Genomic DNA, 13,045 nt, shown 5'->3' with positions numbered 1-13,045 from the left:
ATGCATCCATCTATCTATCCATCCACCCACCCATCCATCCACCCACCCACCCATCCATCCATTCATCCACCCACCCACTCACTTACCACCCATCCACCAATCCATCCATCCACCCAACCATCCACCCACTCACCCATCCATCCATCCACACATCCATCTATCTATCTATCCATCCACCCACCCACCACCCATCCACCAATCCATCCACCCACCCATCCATCTATTCATGCATCTCTACATACACACATGCATGTACACATAAACTCAACCTATGCACTATCTACTAAGTACTAAATGGTACATCCTGGGAAGATTGTTAAGAACTAGTCTTTACTTTTATCTATTATATGTGTTTGTCCATTTTAGTTTTTATCTTGTTTAAGACAGGGTCTCAATCTGATTTGAACTCATGACAACCTTCCTGCTTTGATTTTTTATTACAAGCCTTGGGATTAGTAGCCTGAGCCACCATGCACAGCCTGGCCTTTCTGTGTTGTATTCTTAAGTCCACAGCCCTGCTTCTCATGTCCCCATAGACTCTTTCTTCATGATGAGACTCAGAATGTTTCCCTTCTGTTCCACCCACAGCCTTCCTTACTTTTCTAAACTCTAAAGCTTTTCCTATAAACAAGTCGAAAAGCTGTCTGCTTCCTCTACTGAACTCTCAAAGCTCCCATCCTTTAGATTTTTTTCAACAACCATAGAATATAGATCCATTTCTGTTATGGGAAATACCAAGAGTGAAGAGTTGGAGATATCTTGCTGAGTCTGTAAAGAATACCACAATGGGAAGGAATAGGGATGTTATTGTGAACCTCGGTGATGAGGGTGTCTGGAGAGGTGGGGGAGTTCCTCCTTGTGAAACAGCTGTATAAGTACAGGTCACTTTGGGGTAGGGCAGGGTACTCGCTCTAAATGGATTAGGAACACTCCAGTTACCTAAGATTGTGTGGAGAGAATGGATTTCCCCCGTTCCTTTCCTGGGCTAATTAAGTGACTTCCTGAGCTTGTTTTAGAAATGCACTTCCGCCCCAGCACTACTGTATAATTCTAGTTTCACTTTGTAGGGAAAGAAGAACAGAAACCGATGGAAGCCAACAGGGAGGAAACAAAAGCACAGGCTCTAAGGCTTCTAGAAGAGCTAAAGTATGTAGAGGCATTTCCACACTTCCTTAGGGGAAGACATGGTCAGAAACCTATTAGTTGGCCTTCAAAATCTTTCACAACCTCCTCTCACACGTCCTGAAGAATGAAACCTCAGTAGATGATACCTCAGACCTGCAGGGAGTACAAAGAGAAGAATCTAAGCACTTAGGGATGACCTGGGCTCTCCAGGTATGAAAGGGCCTTCTAGGCCACTTATAAGAAACACTGAGTAGGCTTGCCGTTTTCCTGGCCACCAGCTGAGGCTGTCTAGACCTCTTCCAGTCTGCACCTCTACAAGGGTGACAGGACCTTTTCTAAGGTTTGTGGTGTGGATTAAAGGAGTCACTGTCAGTGCATCCTTAACCCCCAGTGCAGTCAGGAAGTAAGGCACTCCCTCTGTAAATCACAGCAAAGGGGCTAGGGCGATGACCAAGGTGGGGAAAGCCCTTGGTCTATAGGCCTGAGAACTGAGTTCAGCTTCTCAGAAACCATGTAAAAAGCCAGCTGAGACAGGGTGCATCTGCTATCCCAGCACTTGGATGCAGAGACAGAAGGACCCCAGGTACCTTTGACCAGCCAGTCTGGGCAAAGGACTGGGTACCTCCACCCATCAAAGCTCCAGTAAACCTTAGATGTTCAGAACCAAAAGTAAATTAAATAAACTAATTCCCTTGAAAAAACTGATTTAGAAAGAAAAAAATATCTGAACAAAATAAAGACAACCAAAATGACTCTGCCCCTCAACAGCACAGCTGTCCAGTGAATATATGTGTCTGCCTCCTCCTGCAGCTGTTCAAACAGCACAGATACTGAGGAGGTTATCTATGAACCCGAATGGAATTGTCAGACTATGGGAAGCCTCAGAAGAAACCAGGAAGGTCTAGAAATGTGTCACCCCAGTCTTCAGGGTGGGGGGTGGTGAAACAGTCTTTTTGCAAAGGTCTGGTGACTCACTGGGTCTTTAAGCCAGGGGTTCTTAAGGCCTAGTGCTAGACAATGCACCAGCTTTATCTATGTGCTCATGGAATCTGTGGGTTCCTCTGCCTGAGGCACCTGCATTGCCACTGGTTTGCAGAAACAAAAAGCTAGGACTTTTGTGTGTGTCAAACACTTTATACTAAAGGTGGTAGTTAAGAATGAAAGTCTAAGTTCTTGTCAGCTGGTGGAGGAGGGAGTCCAAATGCCCCCACTGTAATCTGTTCCCTGGCCTCCTTATACAGGGCTCAAGTGAAGCCTCAGCTCTTTCATAAATAGTATCATGGACTTGTTCCTACCTGTTCCTCCTACCTCCTGATTTCTGGAAAATTCACAGCATACCCCACATAGTGTTCATCGGTCCTATTGATACATACTGAAGTGACAAAGCTTTGCTTAGCTATCTGACTTCTTACTAACTATCCAGCTCAATAACCTTCAGCAACTGCCCCCATCCACTATGACACAGCCCAAATCTTTAAAGGGTGAATATCATGGGGCCACATGTTCAAAATTTCAGACAAGTTAATGTGGCCATATGGGTATAACCAGAATTTGAACTGAGAGCAAACCCTTCTTCTGCTCTAGCCTGCTTTGCTTCAGTCGGAGAAGGTGGTTCTTAATGGTATGACCAGGTTGAGGTTGAGCACACACTAAATAGCAGAAACTTTACCAACAGGCGCTCCACCTGGATTAGTTTCAGTGTGAAAATAAAGCCAATTCTGCTAGTATCCTCATTTATAAATGAAAACCTGAGGCTCCAAAAGGTTAAGCAGGTGGGCCAAAAAATTACAGAGCTGGGAGATAGTGGAGGTAGACCAAGGTCCCAGGACATCTGACCGTGTAGCCTACAGTCTGAATGGTGCTTACGCTTCCTCAGTACTCTGACTGGTGAAGCACTGGTAAGTGGTGGGCAGGCTGCCCTGCACCAGTGTCCAATGTGTTATACACACACACAGTGCGTGACTCGGAGACTCGGAGCTGCTTGGGTAGCAATCTAGCCCAGTGAGCACCTCAAAAAGGCTGCTACTGGCTTGGGCCCAACTTCTCTCTTTGCTACAGTTGGGTACAACACAGGTTCCTGACATAACCTGGTACAACACACGTGTCCTAGTCACTATGGACAATGGGCAAGCGTGTGACTAAGATCTCTAGTGGCTGGCTACTCTCAGAGGGAAGAAGCTCCCACTGGAGGAAGTTAACAGACATGCGTGATTGGCAGACATTTATTCACTACATAAATGTCTTATAAGTGCCTATCAGGAGCCAGACACTGTGCTATGTTCTTGTATATGCTCTCTTAGGATAGTGACAGATTATCAATAAACATAGTGGAAGGGGGAATGAGAGAAATATAGAGGGGGAGGAGGGAAGGGGAAAAACGGTGGGGACTTGGGTAGAGGGAAGGAACTCAAAGTTACAACCCAAAAGCTCTCATGGTATCAGCCAGGAGTGCTTAGAGCAGACACAAGGCCCTAGGACACAGAGAAGCTAGATATGACCTCAGAACAGTGGTCTGTAAACTCCCTATAAAGGGTCACACAGTACGGAAAACACACAAACAAAAACCCATGAGGGGCTGTACTCCAATAAAACTCTAATTACAGAAAGAGGCAGTTGACCAGCAGTTTGTGGAGATCTGCTCTGAAGCTGTGGTATGTAAAGTAAGGTGTGTATGCACACGTGCACATGTGTATGTAGAAGCCAGAGTTCAGTATTGGTGTCTTCCTTGATCACTCTCCACCTTATTTCTTGAGACAGGGTCTCTCCTGGAACCTGGAAGCCATGGATTTGATTAGAGAAGACAGCTAGCAAGCAAATGCCTGTCTCCTGTCTCCCAGCACTGGGATTACAGATATTCTACCACACTTAGCTTTGGACAAGGGTACTAGGGCCGAAGACTCAAAGGACAAGCGTCTTACACCTACTGATCTGTCTCCCAGACTCTCATCTCAAAACCTGAAAAAAGTATCCCAAGAACCCAATTTTGGACACTGCTATGTGAATTTTCTAGGTATCGCTGATCACACTGCTTCCAGATGAATAATATTCCTGAGAACACAAATTACTTCTCTTTCCAGTTACTTTCTAAGGTGCTGGTGGGGCGGGCAGCTTCCTGGTAGATTGGCAAGAGTTGACACTGGAGATATTTCCCAGTATTGCACATCTATCCCCTGTTACATAGAGTTCAGGAGCCGACTAAGCACCACTCCAGAGTCAAAGTTTGGGCCCTGAAACCCCAAGGCAGACAGATTAATGGTTACAAAACAGCAGACTTTCACCTCAATATACTCTTCTCTTCCCTTCCTTATTCCACACATAAAACACACACATGACAATGGCATACATGTTCAAAACCTGTCAGTAGGAAACTTTAATCTGACAGCTGCAGAGAGCATCCAGGCTACTGACATAGGCTTTACTTTATCTTTCCAGAGTCAGCATAGGAGCAATAGGAAATGGTCACTTTACCTAATACCAGTATTTTTCTCCAACAGGATGAAAGTAGATTTTTCCTCTAGAGTAGGACTCAGTGAAATATTACCAGGCAAAGCAGTCTAGAAAGTGGGTTAGCATCTCTGTCTGGGGCCAGGGATACAGCTCAGAGGATAACAACACTTGCAGTGCAAACCTGATGACCTGTGTTTGAACCCCAGGACCTCTATTAAAAGGCAGTGGCGTGCTTCTGAACTCCCAGGACTGCTAAGGTAAGATGGCAGGCGGAGAGAACCGATGGAAGCTAGGCTGGAGTCTGGGGCACACAGCAGACACAAAGGAGATGCTGTGTCCCCACAAGGTGGAAGGAATGGACTCCAGACAGTTGTTCTCTGACTTCCATGTGTGTATCATGGCATGAGCATGCCCACATACATGCACACAATGTCAGCAGAAGTGTGCACGGCAGGAGCCTGCTGTGAGAAGGGAACCAAACTTCTCTCTTGCTACATGTGTCTTTAGAGGGTTTGTGAGGGTTACCTTGTGGAAGTAGGAGTAGTCCCAGAGCTGGCTGGACAGATCACTTCCATTGGGAAGGAAAGGCCCTGGCAAGTAAAACTCATGGTGGTGCTTCCTGACTTTGTGTTGTTCAAAAAGGAGAATTAAAAATGAAAGGAGGATGTGGAAAGAGGTACAAGCTCCTTGTAAAACATAGTCTGGCATTTCCTCAAACAGTAAATATGGAGTTATCATGTGATCCAGCAATCCCAGGAGAACTTATGTTTTAAAACACTTAAACACTAATGTCAACAGAATATCATTCTTAACAGTGAGAAAGTAAGAACCAGTAAGATATCCCAGCAATTAACTGGTGGATGTTCAACTAAAAGGTGGTATAGCCACACAATCAGATACTACTTGGCCATAAAAAGAAAGAAAGTGAAGTTACATGTTACAGCATGGATTAATGTGAAAAAACATCACATAAAAAGGAAATTCTGTTTCAAAGAGCACATATTATGTAATTCTATTTTTATGAAATGTCCAAAGCAGGCCAATATTTGGAGACAGAATATAGGTTAGGCAGTTCCTGGGGCTGGGAAGAGAAAGTTTAGAGGTAAAACCATCATGATCACTAAAGGGTCTGGGCGTGTGTGTGTGTGTGTGTGTGTGTAACTGTGTGTGTCTGTGTGTGTATTTGTGAGTCTATGTATGTGTGTGTCTGTGTGTGTTTGTGAGTCTATGTATGTGTCTGTGTGTGTTTGTGAGTCTATGTATGTGTCTGTGTGTGTGTTTGTGAGTCTATGTATGTGTCTGTGTGTGTGTTTGTGAGTCTATGTATGTGTCTGTGTGTGTGTTTGTGAGTCTGTGTGTGTGCTTGTGTGTGCTTGTGAGTCTGCGTGTGCCTGTGAGTCTGTGTGCGTATGTCTGTGTGTGTGTGTGTGTGTATGTGTGTTATATTCTGGAATTAAATTGTGGTGAGAGTTGGATCACTCTGCATACACTGCCTGCCCATGGCAGGGCTACAGCTGCTCCAACAGGGATGCCCATTCCGATTTGTCTGCAGGGGAACCTGCATCGTGTTGTTACAGCTGGTCTGTGCAGACTGACCATGACATGGCTTGGGGCAGTCTTCAGCTGACCTATTATACACACCAGCCTACTAGACTTGCAAGCATCAGCTGCTGGCAGGAGAGGTGGCCGCCCTGGCCGTTTTTATATGCTCTGATTATTAAAGCTTGAGAAGAAAGTCAATAGAATCAAAGTTTCAGGACAGTACTTTGGACTTATCAGGACACATACAGTTTCAAATTTGTCCCAATTGCTGCTGGCCCAGGAGGCCTAGGCTGGGAATCTCCCTGCACTGTATGCCGTGTTTCCCACTCTGTCTACTCATGCCTGACTAATAAGTGGGCAGAATACAGGGTATGGGATACATATGGTGCCAGGAACTCTAGATTGGATGGCAGGCTCCAACAATATAAACAGTACCCATGGCTAGCTGTTAGACAGTCAGGCTGGGACCATGTAAGCCAAAAGGTAAAGCTGTCCTTGCTTACAGGTCATAGTGCTACAGTCTTTTTCTAAGATAGATACAAGATTCCTGACATTAAATAAGGAAACATACTGAATGCCTCCTATGCATTAAGTGTCATTTTATACACACTGTATATTAGCTTGATGTCCTTCCATTGTGCCCTGTAAGGTGGGTGTGTTAGCTGCTGTGACAAAGAGAACCAGGTCACTGTGAAGTGATGCCATTGCTTTAGGTCACACCAGAGTAAATGGTCAGGCTGGGACATGTACTGTGGCCTGGCTCTAGGGTTCAGGCTCTCTTGTGCTGTGTAGGCACCCTGACTGCCCTCCACCTCTGACGGTTTTCAGTCACATGGGAAGAGGCAGGTCTAGGGCCAGGCAGGGTTTCCCAGCCAGATTGGTGTGCCCTTTGCCTTCACCCCACATGAGGCCAAGGAGTATCCAGAGCAAATGTCCGGGTTCTGGAAGCAGGCAGCTGCCTTTTTTACTTCTTTTGAAGCAAACAGAACTAACTGCTTGTAACCCTGAAGGAGAACTTCACCCATGGAAAACAACTGTCACAGAAACTTGGTGTTTGCACAGGAATCCAGATTTTCCTCTTAGGTAAATAATTATGCCAAGATATGGCTTCACTTCTTACTATAAAATATGCTTTTAGGGAGGAAGACAGAAAAGGTACAGGATAACGGTGCATCAAACAGGTCCTGAGTCCAGGTTTAGGGAGTGCCACAATACAAACTTAAACCAAGATGCCCAGACAGGCCGCTGCTGCAGTGTAGGTAAAATCACGTTAGGGAATCTGTTCTGTGCTCTCAAGGTTAAGGGAGGATGAACAGGAGGAGGCTTACTGCCTACATTGCTGTCTGGGGAGTGGGCTTTGCCTGCTGAAGACAATGCAGGCCCAGATCCCAAAGGGAAAACAGGACAGAACAGGCACACTTAACCCCCTCCAGTGTCTCTACTCAACTACCACCACCCTATACTCCAGTCCCTTGTCTATGACCCTGTCTAGTCCACAAATGCTAATCACAGAGGCCAGGTACAGTCTTGCTCAGAGTTTAAAACAACTCAGTGACTAGATGTCTATAAGGGTCTACCCAAGGTAATACTCCAGAAGTCTGATTTTGGGGAGAAATTCCCCCAGGTAGGAACTTCATCCATCTGCTTCCCCTCCATTTATGTAAGGGGACAGGAAACTCACCATTATCGAAGACGGTGCCCGCTGTGAATGAGAGCTCAGAGTCATGCTCAGCTTTGCAGGCATACAAAGCCTTTGCCTTCCGGAACGGTGTGCTGTGTGTAGAAAGGCAAGTTTATTTAACATTGTTTTCAACCATAGAAAGTCACAGATAGTTCATGTTTCTTCTTTCCTTTCCCTGCAAGCCACCTAGTCCTTTCTCCTGGGAAGAGCCCGGACAAGTCAGCCAGATGGTAAAACAGGAGGCAGGCAAGTCAGAAAGGCCACAGGAGAAAACTGAGGAAGAATCAGGAAAAGGCCATACACTCTAAGAAGCCACAATTTTCCAAGGTCACCTTGTGCCTCAGAGAACCTTTACCTGGGAATTACAACAGCTGGGCCTGGGCAGAAGGAGCTTTCCTGGACAGAGTGCTTGCAAGTAGGAAGGGGCTCTGCAGGATATGAACAACGGTTGCTCTTGGAGGCTGGCAATGCCCTATGAATCCAGGAGAAAGTTCAGCAGAGCCAGGTTTCGGCCCAGGCAGGGGTGGCCGTAAGTTCCCCTAAATGTTCTCCATTCTAAATGTTCTGCTGGTGAGGCAACATTCTAGAGCTGAAACTCTTCAGGCCCGAGGAGAGCAAGGATGGAGGAGGGGTATGAGGTGGCGTGTGAGCAGACAAGGGCCCCAGTGAGGTAGTTTGCAGAGGACGTGGAAGAAGGAAGAGTCAGAGGCTGATCTCCTGTTCTGTTATGGGATCTCTTTGTCAATGAGTATTGACAGTGCTCTCTCCATGTTATCAGAATGCCTGTAAGAATATTTACATGTCCTATGGACTTGAAGATGGAACCATAAGTCATAGAATTGAAACAGAACTATTTGTGTGTCTCTTTCTAAGCGATTGTTCTATGCAGCCAGAGTTGAGGCTGGCATATCTGTGGTGAAAGGGCCATATTTTGAGCTCTGGAAGGCATGTAGCTTCTGTTGTAACTACATCATGCTACACTGCTGCACACAGCAACTAGGGACAACATGTAAACAAACCAGTGGGGGGATATGTTCCAGTAAAAAGTTATCTACCAGAAAACAGGGGCAAAGTTTGACCATCACAGGCCGTCATGTGATATCATTCATGAGAGTAAGGTAAATTTACTCTTCTCTGTCAAGCTTGACTTTGGCACCTGACTATTCTCGGTAGTCTGTAGACTTTTCACGGGTCAGAATGGCATCTAACTGTCAGAAGGCTACTCTTTACTTGCCACAAGTGACTTTCTCCAAGTCATCTGAGGGAGTACACTCTGGAATTTAGAAGCACAATTGTTTAAAGAGCCAGAAGGAGCACTAGCTTAAGAAAACAAGTCAAAGGATGTATGCCATTTCATTTAACTTCACTTGATAATCTGAGAGGCTCTGAGAGCTGGTGGTACCCCAGCTCCCAGTGTGCACTCGTTTCTAATGGCTGAGGAGGGGCCTGGTCTCAGATGAGGCAGAACATCCTGCATCTTCTGAACTGCTATTGCTTAGGGATGCCAAGTGAAGGCTCTCTTTGGCAAGGACGAGGCATGGGTGATGGAAATCTAGAGTGGGCCATTCCTTCTAGTCTTGGGTATTTGAAAATTGAAAGATAAGACAATTGTTATGCAGTAGAGTGAGCAGAATTGGTGGTTATCCAGAATTCGTTGCCAGGAAAGGATCAGTTTACTGCTGTTCTCTCTGGTTTTCTTATAGCCAAGGGATGATGGTGGGAAGGGCAGACCTGGGAAAGGGGAAGAGATAGTGCAGGGGCACCAGGGATGAGGAGGGAAGCCTTTGGTTTTCATTGGTTCCATCTGGATACAGCTCTTCTGGTCTCATCTCATTAAACAATAAGCCTGCATGTTGACTAGCAAGGGCCCAGCAGAAAGTGTGTCCCCGTAGCCTTTCAGGTTGGACAAAAGTGTACTCCTCTCCCTGCCTCCTGCCCTGACTACAGGGTGGAAACAGCCAGGAGGCTGTGAAACACACTGACAAGCATGTGGAACCTTGTGTGGCATGCAGGGTAAACAGGGGAGTGCAGGCCGCAGGAGCCAAGGTCGAGACTACGCTGAGGCGGGGCTGCCTGTGAGGACAGGTGGCACAGGGAGGCACAGGGCTGCCTCTGAGGACAGGTGGGCACAGGTGGGCACAGTTTCAAGAATCCAGGGAAGGCAAGGTTTCTCTGGATAGGGTTCTCCTAGAGGTTACTTATTAAACTCATTAAATAAAGGTAACAGAACAGAATAGGAGCTACCCATGGAAGTAGTAGGATTGTTTGGTAATTGGAGAACAGAGGCCATGGTCTCTAGCATCCATAATTAGTATTTGAAGGGATTCACATTCTATCAATATTAAAACTTTGCAATTTAGTAATGAAATACTAAGAAAACAGTGCATTAAAAGTAAAGATGAGGGTTAGGAGAGAGTCTCTTTTTCTGTAACAGATGACAATTAATGGAAAGATCCCAACTCCCTAACGATGTAGAGAAACAGAGAGGGACTCGGAGAGGAATGCAGAAGGGGTGTGCTTATGTATATGTGTGTGTGTATGTACACACACACACACACACACACACACACTCACTTGTAGTGCTAGGGATCAAGCCCTGGGCAATGTGGATATCCTAGGCAAGCACTAATCTGCACGTCTAACCCCAGAGGACATGTTTTTAATCCCCAGAAGTACCATTGCCAGAGAAAGGACACCTAGTCAGATAGCAAATTTCATGCACATAATATTTTAAGTGCATTTCCTTAAGATATCCATATACTAAGAAGTGCATTTATTTATGTCCAGTTCAGATCTAACTGAGTAGGGTGTATGTTTATTTGCTTTGCATATCTGGCAATGCTAACTGGGGAAGTTATGTCTTGTTAAAAATCTGCTGTTGCTGTCAGTCTCGTACCCAACAGCTCCCTCTGAAGGTTTCTAAGGCGTTTGCTTTAAGTCCTACCCCAGTGGAAGATCATGTTGGCTAGAGGTTTGGGTTGGGACTCCCTGGCTCTGACCGAAGGCAGCACTGTGGGCTGTTTGGTTCCTGCCCTTCTCTGCAGCTGGACACAGCTCCCATCTTCAGCTCTGGGCTGGGCCTTCAAGGGCACGAACAACTTTGGAGCCTTCTGCTGCTTCACTTTTAATTTTTGCCTCTGAGCATGGAATGAGGCCAGGAAAACACTCAGAGGAATTTCCCTCAAATGCCCTTGCAAGCTTGCAGAATGACAACCCACTCTACAGAGCATGCTCCTGGAGGAGGGGCCAGCTTGCAGTGGCTTGATCATTAAGGCAGTTCCCTGGGGCCCAGGTACAAATTAGGAGTCTGATGTGGGGGCTTCTTGGGAAATGAATGGGCAGGTAGAGAAAGCAAGGGCAAATGTTAAAGGGGGCCTCCTCCAGGGCCCGTGATCTTCCATTCTGAGAAGGTATCTCTACTTCTGAGCTTGAAACAAGAAGCTTAGAAGTGGCTGGACTGGAACAAGGAAGCCATTCCCACCAGGACCCCTAATTAGGCCTCATCCAGAGCCTGTTGTTAAAAGCCTTGTCAAAGGAAGATAATTTGAAGTTTTATGTTCTTTTAGTCAATTTGGGGAAAGGAGACCTGAACAATGGGTGTTCGCCTCCACCTCTTGCCTGTAACAGCAATTAGGGATTGGAACCAGTCTCTGGTCTCCTAGTCTTTCCAGCAGGGTCCTGATCTGTGCTTATCTAAGCATAAGCAGTAACCTGGTGACACCCAATGTCAAGCCCTACTGTGGCTTGCCTATTCAAAGTAACAGATTCCTAAAGGATTGTGGGAGAGCATCAGAATGGTGCTCTTCTAGCAGAGGCCAGAGGAGGCAGTACTGAGCAGCCGCTTACTTGCCTCTAGGGCAGCCCCATCATTCCCCTACCGCCCAAGGCTATTTAATGAGTGAGTGAGCCATCCTAGATGTTCTGCTCCAGGTCCTCATGGGTCAGTGAGTGACCTAACTGGAATAATCCACATGGTTTCTAGTGGCTAGAAAGTAAATGTCTCCCAAAGTGCCTGGTAGTTGCCTCAGGAATAATTCACAAATAGCTTAAGTGTTAGGAAAACAGTAATTTACTTTATAAAAAGTAAAAATTACTTTTACTCTGCCATGGCTTTCATTCGATGAAGTGACCATTTTTTGTTTTTGTTTTTTGTTTTTGTTGTTGTTTTTTTTCCTACAATATGGTTCAGACCATTTGTCTTCTGGCTCTTAAGTGAGGACAGAATGACACAATTAGTGTTAGGATGTCCACAGAGGAATAAGTCGTGTGCTCGCACACACAGACAGCATGGCCCTTCTAAACAGTGAGCATCAGCTTTATAAATGAGGTGAGCCTGTCGGGTGGACTCACGCCTAAGGAGAAAAGGTGGGATTGAGAATTCTAACCAAGGTCCAGGATGCTCATGATGCTTCCACCTGGACTCTGCACTCGGCCTGTTGAAGTTGGAGGCCTTCTTTGTCTGAGAGAGGCCCAGTGAGGGCCCCAAACAGCAGAGGAAGCCTGCAGGGTCCTTGTTCCCCTCTTTTCCTGGATTTAAAGAGCGTCTTTCTAGAAAGAGCTCAAGAGCAAAGCTGCACCACTTAGCTGTGGAGCTCTGCAAGACAGGATTGCAGCATGGCCCTCTGGGAGAAGAACTAGATCAAACCACTCAAAAAAGGGATGGTGCCTATTCCCATGAGCATTCATGGTCTATGACCAATCTAGTTACGAGTGGGTGGGAGGCCGGAAGATTCCTGGAGTCCATGGGGGCCAAGGAGGTGGAAGCCCTGAGTACTTTGAAGAGCAAGTGCTTCACATCTCCAACTTATATTCTGTGTTATACTTGTCTCTCCCTCAGTGGATCTGGTCTCAGTGGCTAGCTGTTAGTGCTCAGAGTTATCGGCCAACCTACAAGCAAATGGTGCCAGACACTACCTGATAAAAACGTGACCCCTGTTCTGGGCAGCAGGGATTAATTCAGAAATTAGGTAAAGGTTGGAAAGGGTATTTTAAAATGCCATGCAAGGCCATGCGTATTGCGCCTCTTGGCTTTGTTTCTTAGGATGGGATCACAGGAGAGCAAAGGAGACCCCCAATGTCCCTGACCAGCTCTGCATACATGGAGACAGGTCAGTCATCATCCGTAGTTTTACCTGGAGTCTTCATGGACCGCTTCTTCTGGCCTGTCAAAAAGCAAGTGCAGGTTTGGATGGCAGGGAACAAAGTTGACGAGGAGGCTGAACACTGCATGAAGAGAGGACCAAGCCAATG

At 46.2% G+C, this 13,045-nt stretch overlaps 1 protein-coding gene across 2 annotated transcripts in view; it reads right to left on the bottom strand.

Annotated features, from left to right (window-relative positions):
- Positions 1 to 13,045, bottom strand: part of Arhgap26 (Rho GTPase activating protein 26) — a 387,278-nt gene that overhangs the window by 5,852 nt on the left and 368,381 nt on the right. Inside the window, exons 22-23 of one of the 2 annotated variants that reach the window (XM_028777886.1) lie at positions 12,928 to 12,957; positions 7,796 to 7,887 (exon numbers count right to left, since the gene is read on the bottom strand). In XM_028777886.1, the coding sequence (XP_028633719.1) occupies positions 7,796 to 7,887; positions 12,928 to 12,957 (122 nt within the window). The remainder of the gene's footprint in view (positions 1 to 7,795; positions 7,888 to 12,927; positions 12,958 to 13,045) is intronic. The other variant, XM_028777885.1, reaches the window with a different exon arrangement.

This window comes from Grammomys surdaster, unplaced genomic scaffold, assembly GCF_004785775.1.
Source record: "Grammomys surdaster isolate TR1022 unplaced genomic scaffold, NIH_TR_1.0 317, whole genome shotgun sequence".
NCBI classification, from domain to species: domain Eukaryota; kingdom Metazoa; phylum Chordata; class Mammalia; order Rodentia; family Muridae; genus Grammomys; species Grammomys surdaster.
The sequence above is the reverse complement of the archived record's forward strand: the minus strand, read 5'-3'. Positions and strand labels throughout refer to the sequence as shown.